The sequence below is a fragment of the Oikopleura dioica genome, chromosome 2 (assembly GCF_907165135.1).
Source record: "Oikopleura dioica chromosome 2, OKI2018_I68_1.0, whole genome shotgun sequence".
NCBI lineage: Eukaryota > Metazoa > Chordata > Appendicularia > Copelata > Oikopleuridae > Oikopleura > Oikopleura dioica.
Window position 1 is genome coordinate 1,450,368 of NC_137292.1, and position 21,311 is coordinate 1,471,678.

At 40.6% G+C, this 21,311-nt stretch overlaps 4 protein-coding genes and 1 long non-coding RNA gene across 7 annotated transcripts; 3 read left to right on the plus strand and 2 right to left on the minus strand.

The window, feature by feature from the left end:
• The first annotated feature begins 1,495 nt into the window (after positions 1-1,495).
• On the plus strand, positions 1,496-7,715 carry LOC145697523 (chitin synthase chs-1-like). The gene is made up of 9 exons (XM_081774749.1): positions 1,496-3,272; positions 3,332-3,405; positions 3,450-3,891; positions 4,897-5,373; positions 5,416-6,299; positions 6,741-7,171; positions 7,209-7,322; positions 7,365-7,620; positions 7,689-7,715. The coding sequence occupies exons 1-9, from the start codon at positions 1,901-1,903 to the stop codon at positions 7,713-7,715; spliced, it is 4,077 nt and encodes a 1,358-aa protein (XP_081630875.1). The 5' UTR covers positions 1,496-1,900.
• On the minus strand, positions 3,883-4,800 carry LOC145697152 (uncharacterized). The gene is made up of 4 exons (XM_081774314.1): positions 4,668-4,800; positions 4,548-4,627; positions 4,135-4,511; positions 3,883-4,096 (listed from the first exon to the last, which is right to left on the minus strand). Exons 1-4 carry the CDS (start codon positions 4,766-4,768, stop codon positions 3,911-3,913), a joined length of 744 nt encoding a protein of 247 aa, XP_081630440.1. The 5' UTR covers positions 4,769-4,800; the 3' UTR covers positions 3,883-3,910.
• On the plus strand, positions 7,711-8,082 carry LOC145700162 (uncharacterized). Its single transcript, XR_014134162.1, has 2 exons — positions 7,711-7,909; positions 7,953-8,082. It is a non-coding gene; the product is annotated as an uncharacterized LOC145700162 (long non-coding RNA).
• A 1,543-nt stretch (positions 8,083-9,625) lies between these two features.
• LOC145698827 (sorting nexin-33-like) lies at positions 9,626-13,414 on the plus strand. 3 transcript variants are annotated; one of them, XM_081776047.1, is made up of 10 exons: positions 9,626-9,799; positions 10,366-10,494; positions 10,568-10,677; positions 10,840-10,944; positions 11,310-11,445; positions 11,661-11,969; positions 12,014-12,424; positions 12,603-12,950; positions 12,996-13,087; positions 13,134-13,414. In XM_081776047.1, exons 2-10 carry the CDS (start codon positions 10,376-10,378, stop codon positions 13,205-13,207), a joined length of 1,704 nt encoding a protein of 567 aa, XP_081632173.1. In that variant the 5' UTR covers positions 9,626-9,799; positions 10,366-10,375; the 3' UTR covers positions 13,208-13,414. The 3 variants fall into 3 exon arrangements, with proteins under 3 accessions (XP_081632173.1, XP_081632174.1, XP_081632175.1); XM_081776048.1 differs by lacking the exon at positions 10,840-10,944 and having other exon boundaries at positions 10,568-10,773; XM_081776049.1 differs by lacking the exon at positions 10,840-10,944 and having other exon boundaries at positions 9,629-9,799.
• Positions 13,352-15,171, minus strand: LOC145697526 (uncharacterized). The gene is made up of 4 exons (XM_081774751.1): positions 14,938-15,171; positions 14,408-14,879; positions 13,620-14,364; positions 13,352-13,382 (listed from the first exon to the last, which is right to left on the minus strand). Exons 1-4 carry the CDS (start codon positions 15,136-15,138, stop codon positions 13,352-13,354), a joined length of 1,449 nt encoding a protein of 482 aa, XP_081630877.1. The 5' UTR covers positions 15,139-15,171.
• Positions 15,172-21,311: the final 6,140 nt, after the last annotated feature.

The window sequence follows — 21,311 nt, forward strand, 5'->3', positions numbered from 1 at the left end:
ATGCTGTCGCGTTTTCCTCTCGCGAATCCGATAATTCATATAAAACCAATATGGCGAGGGGCGTAATCTATCAAAAACCGCATGTCAGACGAGATTAAACTGCCAATAACTCTCTCCGTGAACCTTAACAACTCATCCTTCTTCATCTTCCTAAAGCTCTTTCTCGCAAGTCGGCCGAAATTGAATTCTCTTTACATAAACAAAATCGCAGTTTTCAAGATTTTCAATGCTGGATTTCATTCTAGACTATTTTCTTAAAAAATCTCTTGAAATTTTGCTACTTTGCCATCTTTTTCAACTTTTTTCTATTTTTTAAGGTTCTTCTGAAAAAGGTTTCTCTCGGTGAAATTATTGAATGTCGTCTAAAATCTGTCTAATGCTCAATTGAAAAAATAACAGACTGCTTGTCGAAGTCCGAGTGATTGAGCCTGATATTGTCATTTATAATAAATGACTATCAGGACATTCTATTGACATCTTGATACCAGATAACCAGGCTTGCTTGCCATTCATTTTTCATGCCCCAATCAGAACTCAAAAGTTAAAAAAAGCACTTCAATTCGAAACCCAATCGACGCAAATTTCTTCGTCAATCAGAGTCTTCTATGTCTTCATTTTTTTGAAATTTTCTCTTTTGGATTAAAAAAAGGCTGAAAATAACTGAATAAATAACTATTTTCTCCCGTCGCTCTTAATTTGATCAAAGGAGCCATTGGCGAGCGCCAAGTTTTTTTCGTGGCCCATATTTAATTTAGTAAAGCGGCCAGCAAAGGATCGATTTCTTTTTTTTTTGTTTCTTTTCATTCCAAGAGGACGCTAAATCGCGACCAGGAGATACGCAGGGATTATTCGGTGGTTAATTTAATCACGTATCAGAATGAAAGACGTAGATATGGCAGCATTGAAAATAATTATGAATTTTTTTCTGCTCGTTTTTTCCATTTCCGCGCTGTTTTCTTCGGTCAAGAAGATTCTGTTTGGTTTCCCCGCCCTTCGTCTTCCTGTAAATAGATTCTGTAGGAAGCGCATTCTTGTCGAGTACTCATTGTTACGATAGAATTATAAATCCGACATTGAACCTGTGTAAACAACATCCTTTGTTTCGCAGCTCTTTTTCACTTCTTGTCGTCATTACAAATTGACTCTATTCCAGAAGGACTCAATCACCAACTTGTGATGGGAATATTGATATAAACGGTTGAATATGTAGATTTTCAAGAAGAGATACAAGCCGACAGAGAGAACATAGAAAATCATGAGAAAAAGAAAGTCGATCATTGATCAGGAAGAACCGGAAAGATGGGACTCAGGAAAAGTTTAAATTCGAAAACCATAATTGTCTCCGCAATTTAATGTTAAAGTTATTTTCGCTCGGGGCAACATTGAGTTTGTAAGCCAACAAAGATTAACAACACAACACGTACTTCCGTCAATATAAGAATATGATAAAATAATGATAAGCTAATGAAGACAAAAAATAACTTTCAAAAGCCCGGGCTACATCGAAGGAAGAAAATACGCTGCCATCTATTCCTCTTCTCTACTTCAAAATCTTCATCAGAATCGCTTGCGGAATATTTCTCGCGATCCTCGTCCTTGCTCTTGGCTTCATCAACATCTGCTCACTTTTCTCTTTAATTTCCGGCATTGGTGTCGATTTCATGCACTTCAACGCTGAGTATTTGAATCGATCAACAGAAGATACCTTTATCCAGCTGAACTATTTCGAGTCAAGTCAAGTTTTGCGAACAACTTTGGATTCTAGCGCCGCTTGTGGGGAGAGAATCAGCTTCGAGAAGAGCGAAAGTGGTCGGCTCTTCAAATATTTACTGGTGAACAAAGTACTGATTAACAATCTTCGCAAACTAGCCACCACAATTACTACTATGCTGCATAGTCTATGCAGTTCGAAACAGAACACCCTTGCATACTGGATAAAATGACAGAGGAAAAGAAGTCAGTTCATCAAAGTCTCTTTCTCCAGGGATCCTTCACTCTCCTCATCGCGCTCTGTCTCCAGGAAATCCGGGGCATCATCGTTGGACTCTACTTTGTCATCTTCAAGTCAAAAGATGTCAAAAACTCGACAAAGCTAGAAAACGCCACCCAAATAGTGGCTGAAATCTGGAATGCTTCAGCAACGGCAGTTCTCGTCTTCTTTGTCTTGCCAAATTTGATTTTCTACAAACTTGGGTATATTTTCCTACATTCTGTTGGGATTCTTCTGTTGACTTCTTGCATCACAAAATGGCGTCAAACAGGAATGAAGATGTCTTGCTTGCTGGATATTATCGGCTTTGCGTTTATTCTCGGAGGAATATCGCTCTTTCTGCTTGAATATCTCCTCGATAATGATTTCCAGTTTGCAATCAACAAGGACTACTCAAAAATACTCTCCATTGTGGCCGTGTTGACCGTCAATCTGAACCTGATTCGCAACTATTCCCAGCTCGAGCCGCTCAGAAAAGACGAAGGACTCGCTTGGGTTCACCTCCTCGCCCCGTTTTTTCGAGTCGGAGCGAATGTTGGCATCTTTTATCTGTTTATTTTCTCGGCTTTTGATTCAAGCGCTATTTTGAAAAATCAATATGAGAATATGATCGAGTTCACGAGTGCCGGTCTCGGAAGTCTTTTGTCGACGGATTCTGCTTATGTTAATTGGGTAACAACATGTGGTGTAACTGCTGCCTTGACGTCGTTTTTATTGAGTTACATTGTGGTTTCTGTGATCCGAACGAAGCTTCAACTTTATGCCTTTGTGATTCCAGGTTGCTTACTTTTACTTGGTATGCCAATGTTTTTGCAATTCGGCGTACCTGCCATCTACACAGATCCGTCCGAAATTCTCTACATCTTCAGCACAGGAAACGACGACTGGTTTGAGTATTTCCATCTCGGGCAATATGGCTGCGGATGCATTGCATTCATAATCTGCGTCCGACACATTTTCTTCGACAAAAGCTATCCTTATGGCCTCGAGCGGATGCTTTTCGACAGTCCCCTCTACCGACCGGTTTGGACACTGCAGTCCCTTTTCCTTCACCGTCGCCGGCACGATATTTCTTCCTTCAATCTTGGAGACATGGAGGACGACGGGTTGAAGAAAACAGAGAGTGAGACGGTCCCGATGATATTTATCTGCACAACTCTTTGGCACGAGGAAGAAAATGAAATGAGAACACTGTTGACTTCTATTTTAAATTTGATCGAATACGTCCATGACAGAGAAAATGACAAAGAAATTCCTAAAAATGAAAAATTCAATCTTGAAGGTAGGATTTTTTTACCGACAAAATCTTGAAAAGTATCTGCCTACTTGACTTTTATTCAGTAAATATCTTTTTCGACAATGTTTTCGAATCGCACAATAGCAAGAAAAACCCGCGACTTATCCGGCCTTCCTGGGTAAGTTCCTTATTTGCCCAATTTACATCCTATCCATTTCCTAGCTTCCAAGTTCAATTGATGAATGGCAAACGCTGAATAAGTGGGTTTATTCTTTCGGAAAGATTCTAGCCGAGCTGCTGCAGAATCACAATGGCTGCGAGCAAGTTATTCAAAAGGGAAGGACAGTGATTACTCCTTATGGTGGCCGGCTGGAGTATGATATCTTGGGAATCAAGTTTCATGTGCATTTGAAAAACGCGGACCGAGTTCAGCGAGGAAAACGATGGAGCATGGTCATGTACCTTTATTACCTGATTGGTTACAAAATTGATCAGTGCAAGATGCGAGTTGGACCGAATGATGATCAAGTGACAAAGGAGAATTCGTTTATTCTAGCGCTCGATGGTGATGTTCACTTTAGACCAGAAGCGGTTGAATTAGTTTTGCAGAGAATGAAAAGAAATAGAACTGTGGGAGCATGCTGCAATCAAATTCACCCACAAGGTGAGCAGTTTTCAACATGTCATTCGTTTGAATCGGAACTTGATTCATCTGATCCAGCCAAAAGCGCGTTGTGCTGATGTTTTTTGCCATTCAAGTGAGATCGTAAGACCTTCTTAGATTTGCAGAAAACATTGCATAATTCACAATGAAAAGGCATTGAAAATTTTTTCTTAAGGCTTATCTCCCAAGAGTCATAATATTTTGCCTAAAATTTTTGCCTATTTTGAATCTCAATAAACCTACATAGATGAGAAGTGCTGCAAAAGCATCTTCTTTCGAATCATGAATTCCCTCTTGAATTGTCACTCCAATGTGATTTTTGGCGAGTTCCTTCAATGAAGGACGTTTTTTCCCAGTTGTCCACTGAAATCTTTCTGCGGTATCTCGCTGAAGTTTGAATGGATGCTCAAAGGGAATTCGTTTCTTCTCTGTTTTATTGTAGCCAAGGCCTTTTAAATCAGCATCCAAGGAATGACCAACAACAATTTTGTCTTTGACAAGAACTTTGACCTTCTCGATAAGATCAAGGTAACTCTGTTTTCCCTGAAGGTCTTGTTTCGTGATTCCATGAATATCTGTTTTCATGTCTTCGTCCGTCTTTTCGGGAATGCAAAGCTCATCTAGAAAATTATTTATCTGCTTAAAATTGAGTGTACCGAAGATGATATTTCCATGGCCGTCAATCAGTGTTGCTTTAAGAACATAACGTTTCTCCAAATGGCGTTCCTCACGTGGCCTTAAAAATTCCATGCAAATTATTTGTTAAAGCAGTTAACCTGGTATTCCCACACATTTCACAGTCAAGAGCAAGAATTTTGTCTTTCTGGTCCTCGGAAATATTTTTCAAAAATTTCATTGCGCTCTCGAATTTTCTCATTATAGGCAATTATTTATCGTTTTTTCCAAAATATCTCGAATGGATAATTCAGAATAATGCTCCGAAATCGTGAATTTACACTTAACACTTTCGCGTTATATCACAGTTCAAATACAGTTTTTTCCTAGGACAGGGAGTGTTGGTTTGGTATCAACGATTCGAATACGCCGTTGGTCATTGGCTCCAAAAAGCAACTGAACATGTTCTCGGCTGTGTTCTTTGCTCCCCGGGTTGTTTTTCGATGATGCGGATGAGTTTTCTCAGCGCCGACAATGTGATGGCTCTCTACAAATCTATCGCGACGAACCCGATGGAAAAACTGATGTACGACCAAGGAGAAGATCGCTGGCTCTGTACACTCATCCTTCTTGCTGGCGGAAGAATCGAATTTGAATCAGCTGCTCATTGTTTGACCTACGCCCCTGAGGATTTCGAAACTTATTACAAGCAGAGAAGGAGATGGGGTCCCAGCACAACTGCGAACATTTGGGAACTGATAAAGAATAAGGATCAGGCGGTGAAAAACAATGCATATATTTCTAGAGGATACATTGCTTATCAGTTCTTTTTGCTGATATTCAGTGTCGTTGGATTATCAACAACAGGTGCGAAAAGTGTTCTTATTTTTTCCTAATCATTTATTAAAGTGATGATGGTTGCTGAAGCCTTCAACATGGCAGTTGGAGATTCCCTTTCAACCGTCTGGTCATACACTCTCATTGTCGGTCCGATTGTTCTCTACGCAATTCTTTGCCGTTTCTACAAAAATTCTGACGTCCAACTATCCCTGGCAAAGGTCTTCAGTCTTATTTACTCGTTCATCATGGCGTTGGTCCTGATTTTCATCATCAAAATCGGCGTCGACTGCTGGATAAACCCAACATTTCTGTTCTTCATCGGAATGGCAATTTTGCACATGGTCGTTGGAATCCTCCATTTCGATCCAATCACGCTTCTCTGTGGGGTCATTTACTATCTTCTCATTCCAACCTGCTTTATTTTTCTTCAAATCTACATGATTGCTAATTTGAACGATGTTTCTTGGGGAACTCGCTCCGGGCCGAAACAGGCTCCGGCGAAGAATCCTCAAGAATCAGCGATGGGACTCTTTCAGCGAGCCAAAAAAGTCCTCTGTGGAATAGAACCCGAAAAGATACAAAAAGAAAATGAGGAGACGAAGAAGCCTGATGAGCCAGTTTCCCAGCCTTATCGCCCTGTCATTGTGGAAACGAAAGAAACACTCGAATCTTTCACAAACCTCCGAATCCAAGGACCAGTTCTTTACGGCGGAATCTCAATTCGAAACTTCAGACGACAAATCGGAAACAGAAAGAAATCAGATTGGGACTCAAACGACTGGAACTATTTTGCCCAGAATCTTTCAAAGGTCACGAGTGAAAATCAGCTAGAATGTGAAATTATCGGCGATTCAAGAGTAAATATTTCGAGAAGAGAATTGAATTTGATGAAAGAATACAACTTGAAGTATTTCGACTGGACGTTGGATCGAAAAGCGCCGCTCCACAGGAAAGTTTAAAAAACAGAAAAAAATTTAAAATAAGAGACCATAACTAGGGCCCGCACGGTGGGATTTCGTCAAATTTTTCCCGTTGACTGTTTCGGATGAAATTTTGTGAGGGTGTTAGTCGACCCCTAATCAAGAAAAAAACGCAAAAAAAATTTTGAAAATTAAGGGTGTCAACCCGAAAAAATCTATTTTTTTCGAAATCAAAAATATTGACTTGCAGGTTATTTACATTGCTTATGACGAGTCAAAAATGAATCATTATGGTCCATAACTCAAACATTAATGTTAAAGCTCTCTTTTGGGTATTTTTTGTTAGACAGACCTGAAATCGTAGAAATTGAATGATCTTCCTTAGTTGTTATATACAACCACGAATTATATTGATGAACAATAAGTAATTATCAGTAATTCTTCTTCGTTACTAATAAACTCATGAAAAGAGAGTCAAAAATCTTCACCCTCTCAAAAAGCGAGCACGATTTTTGGATGAAAATGATTGACAGCCGTACTGGCTACATTCGAAATCAGACCAAAGCTGAAGATGCCGAAACACAAGCCCGCATTGCTGAGGAAAATGCTGCAGCTCTTACTGAACTTCGCGACAAATTATACTTCTTCTTCCTTTTCATCAATCTTCTTTGGTTCATCATTTCGGTCGGGGTCAAACAAGCTGATTTGAAAATTTCGATTCCAGAGCAGTACATTCCTGGAGGAACTTGCGGGAAAGACGCGGAAGAAGGAGCGGATAAAAATGACCAAATCGAGCCACTTTCTCTCTTTTTTCTTCTTTTCTATGTTGTGGTCATGACGATTCAGTTTCTGACTATGCTTTGGCATCGAGTATCGACTTTTCAGCACTATCTTGCTTATCTTAGGTTTGAGCCTTAGCAATTTTTTCTTACAAATTTCAAGAGTCCGGGATCTTTGGAGCGAAATAAAGAAGACAAAGCAAAAGCGCTCCGAAAAGTCCTCCCGTCCTCCGCCAGAAAAATTCTCGACAGTTTTCAACCAGGATTCTTTCGTCAGGTTTGCTTTTGTACCATTTTTCTTTCTCAACCAAAAATTAAGCCATAAAGAGCGAAGATACATAAAACATCTTTGGCACAAAGCAATCAAAGCGGCGAATAACAAGACTGAAAGAAGAAGATCGACCCAGTTGGAAACTTTGGTTGGGTTCATCCGATCGTCGAAGGCGCAAAAGATGCCGTCGCCAGTTCTAGAAGAGAGCACAGAATCAACGGATACAAGGACGAGCACGCCAGTATTTGATGGACAACCTAGAACAGCAGTTTTAAAAGAACCCGAAGGAAAACTTTCTAAATGTGTTTTACTTGACTGTCTAGAGATACTAAGGCTTATTTATATAACTAAAAATTTTAATAAATTTTGAAGCCATTTTTTGCAAAATCAACTTTATGAAAGTGTTAAAGTCATTCCGGACATAATGGAATCTTCCGAAGAGAGCGCCTCTTCATCTTCCGAATCTGAAAACGAAATTGACGAAGTAAGCATGTCCAATATTCAAATCCCTCGACCAGAAGTGATCCGAACATCTGATGACGACTCATCTTCTATTGGAAGTCTCGGGCGCCATATTGGAACCCTCCGAAGAAGTAATATTTCAAATCGAGTTTCATTGTCAGTGTTCTTTTTCAGTGAGCGTTACTCATCACATCCGAGATACTGTCGACGCGGTCAGAAGAAAGTTTACTTTTAAAAAATCAAGTTCGAATAAATATTTTACATAAATCCATCGAATAAGATGCCTTTTCAAACGAAATGAAAAAAAAAACGCTGCTCTATGTTAGAGAACAAATGACCCTTTGTAATTTCTGTAAATCTTAAAATTACCAATTTGCTATCGTTGGGGATTTTACTCTTTCTTCCGATTATGACCCACGTTTCTCGGGAGTATAAAATTGAGACACTTTCCTTTTTTTGCCAGAAAAATAAAAAAAAGCAAATTATGAAAATACTCAAAGTGCTATTGTGCGCTACTTGCTCGAGTCAGTCGACTACAACAACGCCGGAAAGAGAATGTACAAGGTTCGAAGTTCTTCCAAATACTATCCAATTACAGTGGAAGAAAGCGAAAAGAGTTTGTGCTCTTCTCGGAGGCGTTCTTCCTTACTTCGATAATCAGGTATCTTTTCAACGGGAACTAGCGTTTTTAAATTCAATTAAGAGCGAGTTTGAGATGCTAAAATCTGTTCTAAACGAGTCAGAGCAACGTATTCAAACTTATTGGTAGGGACTATCACGGGAGCGCGAGGGCCCAATTTTCGCTTCCCCAACTACCCGAAATAGCCATCCATTTTTCTTGATTTTTCAGACAACATATGTTTTCTTACCTGCTGATTCCAAATATGATAGAAAAATTCGCAAAAAAAACAATGAATATTATGAAAAACATCGAATTTATCTTTCAAAGATCGAAAAAATATAGAGCCCGTCTTGCCCCGTCATTCTTTTTTCGATATGTTCTCTATCAGAGACTTCTCCTGAATGTCTGAAAAAATCTTTTTACGCGGGTTTACGCGTCGCTTGTAATCATCAGATAACTGAGTGAAAATGAAGGCGCGCTAGTGCTGCGCGCGGAGCCCAAAAAGCATTAGCGCGCGCCATAATCTCAGTGGGTGCTTGCTTTGACCAAGTACACGGAATCTGATGCAAACAATCCCGGGTGATTAACACAAAAAAGTTCCCGGAAGTCCTAAGCTTCATGTTTGCAAAGAAATTTTCGAAAAATAATAAGCAAGTGACCCAGAAAACTCGGGTGAAAAATCGGTCAGCTTTAAGAGTAGTCTTAAGTTTGTCTTCCGCAGCATTTTCCGATCAAAAAGATTTTGGTATCATCAGAATCAGCTGAAAAATCCATACTTATGAGTAAATTTTTACGAAAATCGAAGGGCAATCGTTTTCCCGTGAAAGTCCCTACTTATTGGCTAGGAATCATGAAAAACAAGAAAAAGACGAAATACATCACGATGAAAAGAGAAGATCCTCCATTTTTCAATTGGAATCCATTTCTCGACGTTCCAAATGATCTGCCAGGCCGGGACTGCGTCGTTATTCAGGATGCCAACTGGTGGCAAAACATGCGCTGCGTGGACTATTATCCTGTTATCTGCAGATTTGATGACTGTTGAATAATTTTCTGGTATAAATAAAGAAAACTCTATGTTTAATAAAAATTACCGTTTGAAATTATTTCTTCAATTTTTTCTTCACAGAAAAAGCGCCACCGCGCGACGGATAAAAAAGAAAAAAGTTTGGAGCGGCGCGCCATTTGAATGGCGGCTTAGAGATAAAGTGATTGGGGAACGCGTCCTGGGATAAATTACTCATTACGGCGTTTTTTCTTTCTTTCTGAAGGCGGCGCTGAGAAATAGATAAAATATTTGCAAACGCGTAGTCCCACGGAGCAGAAAGGCTCATTCAGAGAACTAAAGAACAAACGAAGATAGATGAGAGAATATTGAAGAAAGAAGAGCTTTTATAAGGTTTGTAAAAATATAATGTAAATTTATTAATTAGTTGGTCTCCAATTTTTTCAGAATTTTTTTGATGAGTATTTAAGTTCAAATTCAGCGCATTTAAGACGGCTTTTGAGCCGAAAAATATTTCTAAAAAGACCGATTCTTTAATTCGGCAACCTGTGTAGAAATCTTAGTCAGGGTCCTGAAAAAGCCGATATAAAGCCGCATATCTTCGCAAAAAAGCTCTTTCAAGACCCTGTCTTAGGTTTTTACACAGGTTTTCGGGCCCTGTCTATCAGCACGAGAACGATGTTTCGAGGTTAAAAAGTCCTTCTTTTAAAATCGCCGCGTCCACATCCGGAAGCAGCATCTCCGGAATCGCGCCATAAAAAGAAAAGAAGCGGGCGGTCGCACCTCTCGGCCATCCCAAAAAAGCTCCTTCAATTTCCACTTTCAAACAAAAAACAAAATAAAAAAAAATCGTCAATTTGTTTTGCCCTGCTCAAGCATTTGATGATCAATCGATAAATCTGTCGTCCCAGCGATCCTCCGAGCCACTCGTGATCAATTTTCAAAAGCCTCTTTTTAAGTCTTTCGAAAATGCGCTGCAGAGTCCTCTACGATTTTACTGGAGAGAACAGTTCAGAACTGACAGTCAGAGAAGGAGAAGAACTTGTAGTCACGAGCAAAGGAGATGATGATGGCTGGTGGACTGCAAAGTGAGTTGAAAGCCTTAAATGGCCTAACAATTAATTCGCTTTGAAATCAAATTATCTGATAGAAAATCTTTAGGAATCCTGTAACAGGCGCAGAAGGAATCGTCCCAGCTTCGTACGTCGAAGAAATTGCCGAAGAGAACTACGACGACGTTCCGGACAACGATTCCTTCACTTCCGATTCGGGTAAGAACGAAAGAGCGGAACAAAATAGCTCAGAAAAGACCGAAAAATGCGAAACTGAAGACGCAGTCGTGAATGATCCAGCTAATGGGTACATTGGTTTGTAGTGTTGGTGACGTTTTCGGTGCTAGAATTGTGTTTTTGGTGCTTAGAGAAGTTTTTAAGACGATGGCGATTATATCCAACCTACATCGAATTCTTCTTTCGCGAATAATACGTTCAGAGCTGTGAATTTTCCACCTCCGCCAGCGAGAACAACCTCCACAAGATGTAATTTTTTCAGTAGAACCAATCAAAACAAATCTTTACTCTCACAAACTAATCAAAATCCGTGATTTTTAGGCTTTGATTTGAAATTTGTTTTAAATGATTTAATACTTACAAAGCTGAGTCGAAAATTCTTGCTTCCCATATTTACGAAGATCCAGATCAGTTTCCCTCCCCTCCAAATCAGTACAGTATGATCTGATTCTTCCCAAAATTGAGAAATTAAGCGATCAATAAATCAGCAAAACTTATTCGCAAATTAATAATCTCCTGTTCTCCCAAATCTGGTGTGATTTGGTGATTTACAAATGAATCGATTGACGAGAGACGTCCTTAATAAATTAAAATTAACCCTTTTGCATTTTAAGATCCTGGATGGGGCGGTGCTTTTGGAACTCCTGCACCTCCACCAGCCGCGAATGGGCCAGTACCAGAACCAGCAAGAAGTCCTCAAGGAAGTGCTTCGCCAGAACATGCTCCTTCTTCGTCAGTCAGTTCGTCAAGGTCAGTAAAAGCTTTGCTAGTAATCCTGTGCAGAAGCCTGATTCTGGGTCCCAAATTCTCTTCTTCAGACGCGTAGAAACTTTTTTGAAGCTTTTCGGCTTCGCCAGAATAAAAAGCCGCTACGCGGCTCTCCATAAAGGCTATTATTGGACCCGACTTCAGGTTATTACACAGGTTTTCAAGCGAAGAAATTGCTCGTTTCATCGAATTTATAGATCTGGTGAGCCGGTAAATCAACCCTCTGGAACGACAAAAGGCGTTGTCGGAAAAGACATTTCCCGATTCAAAAAATACATCAAAGTTGGCGCAGAAGACTTCATCATCGGCCTCGCGCCGAAGAAAGCCGATAGAAAACTATACGAAATCGTCGATCCGGGCCACCTTGTTCAGTGGAGAGGAGGGATGAATACAGGCATTCAGCTGGAAATCACGTCGACAGAGCAAGGAAGAAAGGGGATGGGAATGAAGGTCTTTACGCTTTACGAAATTCATAATATCTCCGCGAATGTGACCGTTAAAAGAAGGTAGATTTGGCGTAAAATTCTGCATAGAAATTCCTTTTCTTCAGATACAAGCATTTCGACTGGCTGGCAGCTCGTCTAAAAGAACAATTCCCTGTCTCACTCCTCCCTCGTCTTCCAGAAAAGCAGCAAAATGGCCGATTTGATGAACATTTCGTCAAACGTCGCAAAACCCTCCTCAACGCCTGGATCAAAGAAGTCTGCAGGCATCCAATCGTGTGCAATTCGAAGCTGATCACGAGTTTTATCACGATAAAAGACGCAGACCAGAAGGAATGGAAGAATTACAAAAGAAGTATGGAAAAGACGCCGTATCAGTTGGCTGGTTTCTTCCAGGCCGTCGATGTTCCCTCGAATTCGCCGTTTTTGAAAGATTCGGAGAATCAAATGAAGAAGTTTGAGCAGTTCTCTGGTGGAATGGATAAGACAACGAGTCAACTTGCTGATGCCCTAAGCAGGTAGGTCAAATTCCAATTTTCGCCTTAGGTTTGGGCATGTAAACCTGTGTAGAAAGTCCTAAGAGCCAGAACTACCATTTAAAATGGTCAATTTCAATTTATTCTCAATTTATAGCTGGAGTTTCTTCACAGATTGCAGAGCCTCCCCCTAGATGAATCGCTAAAATCATCTTTCTAGGAGTCTAAAAACGCACGACACTTCGATAAAGAGCGAAATCATCCACGTAGGTCGCGCATTCGACGAGCTCGGCAAGGTCTTCGCCTCCAAGCAGCAAAAAGAAGGCTCCGTAGAATTGGCGACCGCGACGGCAGCTGCGGGAAAGACATTTGAAGAATCGGCGCAATTGGTAACGAGTTCGGCGCTAGAATCGACGATTCCTTTCCTGGACAATTTATGGCTATACGATGGATTATTATCGCACAAAGATGGAATGGTAGAAGTCGGGAAACAGACGAAAGAGAAGATAGAGACGAATAGAAAGAAATTGAGCGGGACTTCAGCTGACAAGGAGCTTCAAATCAAGAGGTAGAAAGTTTTGGTAATGTAAAATAAAAAGGAAACTTTTTCAAGTGATACAATTAACGGAGCTCTGTTATCGGAAGCCGACTATCTCGATGAAATCCGTATTCCAGACTTCACCCGCAACATCAAGCAGTATCTATGTATGCGAAGCTCTCCTTAAATTGATAAATTTATTCGAATTTCTAGCGCGTCGAGCCGAATACCACCGCCGCCAAATGGAACTCTTCGAAGCAGCAGCAGCGAAATTTCCCGACCTATGATTTCAAGCTATTTTCTAACGAGCTAATACCAAATACTTGACCGCAATACTCCTCCCATAATTTTCTTCCCTCCGTATGAAATGTTCCTCCGTCTTCTACTTTACACCTATACCAACTATGCATTCTTATATATTTTAACCCTGTTCACTCCACTTTCTTATCTTCAACTAGATGGCTTTAATGAGAATACAGAAAAATTTCTTGCAATAGTCATCTTTTTTTCTTTGATTTTCTATGAATCAATGAAACAAGAAGCAAAAATAAGAATTTATTAAAAAAATAATTTGTTTCGGCGAAAGCTGTTTTCGGTTTAACGAACTTACCAGAGTATATCTATTTTATTGAAATTAATATATGATACTGATAATAATATTTTTCTAATATTTTCCTAAATTGTTTTCGTAATAAAAACGATTCAGGAAAATAATCTTTGAATATTTCGTTCTTAGTGGAAATATCTGACAAATGCTCTGGATTCTGTTCTTTTTTATTTTTACAGTTCAACTTACCTCCAGCATTATCGCCCCACTGTGGATTGTGATTGTTGACCCTATCCCAGACAAAATTATTGTAAGTTTCGCCGAGCTCCGTCAAAGGATAAGGCGCAACATTGCTATTGAGTGCGCCGAATTGAGTCTCAGTCAAAGCAGCCATCCAGTTATACCGGACTACCCAAGGCATTTCCTCCAGCATTGGAAGAGTTTCCTTCATGTAATCGTGATGCTGCTCGTTTGGACAGTCCCACCAGCCATTTCCACAGTTGAATTCGACAAGCCAAACCGGATAGCCGAATTTTGCCTTGTAATGACTAAGGGTGTCTCTAAGCAAAATTGGCTCGCACTTGCAATCAACACCTTGCTGCCCTCCATTGACTCGATATTCGTGGACGTTGATTGCATCAATTCTTACGTGCTCTGGCAAGTTGAAGTAAAAATCCTCGCCCCAGTCCATCGCGCCACTTTTAGCAGCAATAGAAGGGCCGACAATACCGATTTCATCCGTCGAAACATTGTGGTTTACTGCGTGTTCCTCAACGCGTTTCCAAAATGAGGGCCAGAGCTCGAATGCATTCGGCACAGTCAGATTCGCTTGACTGTCACCGTAGGGTTCGTTCAGGTAACCCATCCATTTTTCGCCAGTTTTAAGGACCTCGTTGTCTAAATTTAATATTGACGGAAAAGGGATTAAAAGTCTCATTACTTCGGGGAAAATTGTATTTCGGATGGGTACAGGTATTCGCCCAGGGTTTACTTCCGCAAGCTTCCTGGTCACAAGTCCCATCTCCATATCTCGAGTCTGTATCCTGTCTGCATCGCGGATACGCCATAATCGGCCAGACATGCATATTCTCAGCCAAAAGCTCCTCGTCCCCTTCTTCTTGAAACGACCACCAACTATGGCTAAGTGACCAAAAGCTGATCCAGCCGATGGTCGGGCTTTCCGGGTTCTTATGCACGGTATTGTAGGTTCTTACAAAGTCCGCTTGATCGCCGTGATTCCAAATTGCCATGCCTCGCTTTATGCCCGGCGCGGGGACGTTATCGGGAATTTCGCAGCTGACTTTAAGGCCATTTTCCATGTCCCAGTCGGACCAGTAGTAATTCAGTAGAAATCCAGGAGGATGGAGCTCACCTTTTCGGCAGAGCAGTTCGGCGAAAACAGGCGCAGTTCCCTAGAATACTCATAAAACCAGAAGGTTTCTGTTGGTCCATCAGTGATTTTCCACTTACTTGCGAAATACACTGAAGCGTGCACATGGTTTCTTCAGGGATGAAATCTCCTTCCGCGCATTTTATATCAGCCGAAAACTTGGCAATCGTAAGACTGCTCGTATCACAGTCAGTTCCAGTCAGGCCTTCAACAACTCTCTTTGTATATTTGGTACTCGAACTGGCGAAAACGCATGGAACAAAGAAGCTCGACAGCTTCATTTTCGAAAAAACTCAACGAACAATTGGCTTCGAACTCTGCAAGAAAATTATCGTGACATTTTAAGATAGCAATCACGCGTCAGGAAGCGTGAATTTTTATTGTTTATTGCACAACGCGTCAGCATGACCATCAAGCTCTTTTTGCGGATCAATAATGAACTCAAAAACTCTGAGGATTTTGGACAATCTCGCTGTGAGCGCGATAGTTATTGAAGAAGAGTATTGACTTGAATGGCCAAAAATCAGGCGAAGGTCATAATTTTCAGTCATTTATTTATTCACCAGAGGTCAGAGCATTTCCTCATTTGAATAGAAATCGTCAAAAAGTCTTTTTATTTTGGATTTATTTTAAAAGAATATATTCATATTAACGCTCATATTATATGCGTCATATATAACAATAATAACAATATTTTTCTGATATTTTCTTCGCATATTTCTTAGTAAGTTCCTCGTTGCGATATTGTATTTATTTGAGTAACAGTAAGGGCATCATTTTTTTTATTGTTTGAAGAAGTCTCATCTCGTAAGAAATTTCACAGGCAAATTTTATATTCATATAAATCCCGAAAGGCTACTGCTCCGAACCCTTAAGCGTTTAGAGACCACCTGGCGAGATAAACAATTTATCCTCTTCTCAAACAAGTTCCAGCCAAATTGAATCATTTTTGGCCAGGCTAAAGATTTGTGGCGGTTTGAAAGACAAAAATTATGCTTTTTAAAAGAGAATTTGGCGAGACAATCACAGATTCGGTCAGTTAATCAATTTTATGAAATGGTATAAAATTTAAAAAGGTTCTAAATTTAAACTCAGAATGACCTTTAAAAGCGCTGCTAACAGTAATTTTCTTCATTTTTGGTCTTTCCCTTAGCTTCTTCAACCTGAACAGAGAATTTAAAGAACTCACACAAAAATATGAAGAATTTGAAAAAAATCTTGAGAAAACGAGTGCGCCGATAGCTCCCCAGAAGCTACATTTTAACCAGGGACAAAGAAAACTTCAGTCTTTTCAGGTCGATTTAAGCGTTTTGATAAAGTAAATAACTTGATTCAGAATGAAGTAGATTCAAGAATGCCAAGAGTTCGTCGGTCATTACCTGATGCTATCAATTTTGTAAGTAAAAATCCCTGTTTCTGTCAGTTTTATCATCAGATGAATTTCAATAAGAATTTTTGGGCCAAAAATTTTTTTTCTGTTGCAACTACATATTTTGAAAGCCCGTAAAAAGTTTCGCCGATTCCCGAAATTCTAGGGTGAGATGACGTCATTATGACGTCATCAGCCTCATTTTAAAAATTTTCAGAATCCACGCTTTTTGAAGGGGTTCCCCCTTAGAAATTTTATTTTTCTCGACGGAATCTTGTTCTTGATCGAATAAGGAAGGTTGCAACGCAAAAAATTTTTCGAACCAACCGGTTTAGACCGCGGTAAATCGCGGTTTGTCCAGTTTTTAGCCCCAAAACCACACATATTATACAGTACACTCGCACAATTTGGCCCCGCACAATTCGGCCCTTTTTTCGAATTTCGCTAAAACGTTAGAAAATCGCACAATTTGGCCCCCCTGACCCTCTTCATCAAAACTAATAAGGGGTGGACCACTTTGACCAGTGTGTAATATGGGCAATGCTAAGCGCTAATCCTTTGAGCTCTGATAAATACGAAATGAGCTCCCACGGTGCATCTCGCCGATAAAACTTGTCGATCTATCACCTTCCCTATCCGTTCATGAGCAAAAAAGATGCAACATGCCCACCGAAATGTGCTCACTGATCCAGTGATACTCCTCGGCTCAACTTGAGACAAGCGTTGCGTCGAGTCGAGTCGGCCCCTGCAGGAGTTTACACCTGGCGGTGGGCACAGTTCTCCTCCATCAGCGCAACTTGGCGCCTTCCTCGACTGAGAGTGCGTGGTCCATCAGATTTCCGGCATTTCAATAACTGAAAATCTTCGGATCTAATCAGAATGGTTATTATAGAAGGAAATTTCCAGCAACATACAGCCTGTATGATACATAGGTGTAATGGTAGAAAAATCAACCCCATGATCGCCTTTCTAAAACTTCAATTATGATGCAGATTTAGAATCGCGAGGTCACGGCGATCATTTTGGTACCAGGTATATTTGAATCGGACTTGATTTTCGACCGATAATGAGCCTCTGAAGTCCCCAAATGAGCGCTAGAAATTTTCGAGCGCCCGGAAAGGGATGAATACTCCATCCAGTGATAAGACCCATAGTCCCAGTTTGTAGAGGAGATTCTATTCTACCAGAATCAATTTACAGAAGTTGTGAACAGGGACGAGAACTCAGACTAACGATTTTGCCTCGATTTTACCCCCTTTTTGGGGCTTCTTTCGGTGCTCGTCCTCACTAAAGCCCCTGTTCACCCTTTCTGTGAATTCATTCTGGTAGAAAAGAACCTCCTCTACAAATTGGGACTATAAGTCTTATCACTGGATGGAGTATTCATCCCTTTCCGTGCGTTTTCTAGTGTTTAAAAGATTAACTTCTTAAAACTAACAAAAACAACATCAACTGACAGTTAATCAACCGGGGCTGAAAAAGAGTTTTTTCGGAAGTCGCACAATTCGGACCCGCACAATTCGGCCCTTTTTCGACATATCGCAAAAACAAAAAAGGGCCAAATTGTGCGAGTGTACTGTATATCAATCGACGCAGAATTTAATTATCTTTTCAAAAAAAAGCTAACCACGGTTAACCAGGCCTGAACCAACCGGTTAAACCACAAATAATGAGAAAAACGCAAAAAATTCAAAAAATTGGCGAAAAAAACGCCAAATTCTAGAAAATAATTATTTTCTCTAGTATTGTGGGGGACTGTGAGTTCTTTGCAGCCGCCGCCGCGATCGTCGCACATTGGGCAGATGATCTTCTGGTAGAATTGGCGCGCGTTCCAGACGTACACTTCTCCGCGCTCGCATTTTAGTTAGGGCATGCGTTCTGAATATTGCGTTATGTCCAATGACTTATGTGTTAGTTTGGGTAGGAACAAGTTGGTTGAAGTACTATTTTACCTTTCTTTCGTTGTTTCTCGGCGTCACGTTCCTCCTGGTCGTCTTCTGTCTTGACCAAAATCTCTTGAATATTTTGAACGAGGGCTCCTCCGTCTTGATTTCTTGCTTCATGCTTGCCGGACTTGGCAGCGAGGTCGACTGCGAACGCTGTGGTGGAGGAAATGAGTCGGATATAATCTAAAGTCTCTGTCAGGGACTCCCTGATGTATTGTTTTTAGGTGAGTTTTACCTGTGTCCATTTTTGAGGAGTGCTGTTAGTTGTTTTGATTTTGATGTTGACTGATTTATCATTATTTCAAAAGAAAATTAAATTCTGCGTCGATTGATATATAAAATGCGTGGTTTTGGGGCTAAAAACTGGAAAAACCGCGATTTACCGCGGTCGAAACCGGTCGGTTCGGAAAATTTTTTAGGTTGCAACCTTCCTTATTTGATGAAGAACAAGATTCCGTCGAGATAAAAAAAATTTTTAAGGGGGAACCCTCTCAAAAAGCGTGGATTCTGAAAATTTTTCAAATGAGGCTGATGACGTCATAATGACGTCATCGAGCGCTAGAATTTGGGTAATCGGCACAGTTTTTCCTGGGCTTTCAGAATATGTGTTAACCTCAGAAAAAAATTTTTCGCCCCAAAAATTCTTATTGAATTTCATCATCAGCTTTTATCTTTCAGTATTTTTATCTTTTTTATTATTTTTGTAGGATCAATTCAACATTTTCATGCAAATGAGTGCAGCTGAAAAAGCAGCTCGGAAGAAAGAAATCGACTCAATTATGGGAGTGGAGTTGCTCGAAGACAATTTATAAGTTATAACTGAGCGTATTTAAGAGAAATAAAGGAAAATTCGATAAATCGTAATTTTTTCAAACTTTATAATTTTTAACAAAATGACAAGATCTCACATATTCAGTTATGACGAAACAACTCATCTATGAAGTCTTGTGCGGGAATTTTGGTTATCTGATCTGTCCGTTTCGGAGGTTTAGTAGGTGTTTCAGTCGGTCCTTCTACTGCTGATTCAGTTGATGCTTGAGTATTCTTTGCTTTAGTGGCCGCCTCAAATTTACGACGGTCGAATATCTCTTTTAGCTTTTTACGGATAAATTGAAGTAGAATGATGAGCTCTGTGAATTTATGCAAGTCGAAATTCTAAAAAACACGTTCACCCCTAAAAGTCAAATCAAGAAGTGGGTTTAAGAGACTCATAAAGAGTGTAACTTACTCGTCCCAATCTTTGATCTTTGGATGTTGAATTATGCCGGCATGCGTGAACGCAAATATTCCTATAAATAAAACTTTCATGGTGAGCTATTATGATTAAACTGCCTGTCTTGAAGAAACTTCAAGATTATTACAAGTCACAACATTAAAGCAAGCCTTGTTAAACGTGCTGACATTGAGGAAGTACAAATAATATCAATTAAAAAATCTGACTGCAGAACCGGGCTGCCCGCCACCCCTTATAATTCATAAATAAAGGTGAAACGGGATCATATGTGAAGATGGCTGACAAGAAATTCAGCTGAAAGCGATGGTTTACTGCTTTATTAGATATATAAAAAAGACTCCATTCTTGTTGAGAATGTTATACAATTATCGAAGAATTATTTTTTAACTAAGAGACTCGAACTTTATTTGGACAATTCAAGAGGGAGTTGTGCTCTTATAAGAATTATAATAATTTCATAAACGGCACCGATTTTTTAATAATTGGTGACTGTCTCATGAATCCAGGGTTTGGCGACAAAAACAGACGAGTAAATAGCAGGAAATCCTTCTGCAGCACATATGAATCCCCTAGAAACAACACCACTAAGCGTGGCTCGACCGTTGATCGGACAAATGAGGGGTCCACCAGAGTCACCCTGGCACGGACTCTTGCCGCCATCAGTAATATTGTCACCGTTGAGATCGGGGACACCAACGCAAATATCGTCCGCGACCAACCTCAAGATTTTTCCATAATAACCTTAAAAATATTAATCTCACGGATGAAAAGCTCTCAAAAAGACTAACTTTTGTTGGTGCAGTATTCTTGGCTCATTATGTTTACTCCAACAGATACGAGCTCGTCAGATCCAGTCGTTCCTCCTTATTGAATGAAAAAAATTATTATGTTTTTCGATCTCTTACCAGGAGACGTAAGGCCCCATCCAGCGGTCCAACACGCTTCCCCGTGATCCGGCTCAGCGTCTGGAAGACAAGCGATTCTTGTTTTTTTTTCTGGGTCCGCAGCAATGATATTATTGTCAAATTTGATCAGACACCAATCTGAGTTAGCTCCAGTGCCGTCTGACATGTTGCCATATTCTGGGTGGTTGTAAAATTCGGTTGATCGGAGAAAATACTGGTCTGAGTCATAAGTGTCAGAATCGATATCACCAAATGTCGCGTAGATCTCCACCATGTCCTCGCAGCAATGTGCAGCACTCAACACCCAATTGGTGTGGATGATAGTGCCACCGCATCCACGTCCACTTCCGCTACCAATCGTTTCTCGCAAGAAAAATCGAGTTATCCAAGGCCACGAGTTCTCACTAGCTGCGACACCACCGACAATCCTCGATATTCCCCCTGTCTCTGTTATATTGCCGGAAGGAAAGTTGACGTTGTTGGTGCAGCTGTCGAGGTCGACAGTGAGAATGTCACTCAGGGGCTTAAACTCCGAGGAAGAAGTTGTTTGTGCCTTAGTTGATGTTGTGCCTGGTTCAGTTGATTCCTCTGTTGGTTGAACAATTGGTTTCTCGGTTAGCGGTTCAGTTGATGGCTCTGTTGGTGGTTCAGAAGGTTGCTCTGTCGGTGGCTGAGTTTGTGGTTCTGTCGGTGATTCCCTAGGTTGCTCTGTCGCTGAAGCAGTTGGTGGTTCTGTCGGTGGTTCAGTAGGTGGCTCTGTCGGTGGTTCAGTAGGTGGCTCTGTCGCTGGTTCAGTTGGTAGCTCTATCGCGGGTTCCATAGGTGACTCTGTCGCTGGTTCAGTTGGTGGTCCTGTCGGTGGCTCAGTAGGTGGCTCTGTCGCTGGTTCAGTAGGTGGCTCTGTCGCTTGTTCAGTAGGTGGTTCTGTCGGTGGTTCAGTAGGTGGCTCTGTCGCTGGTTCAGTAGGTGGTTCTGTTGCTGGTTCAGTTGGTGATCCAGT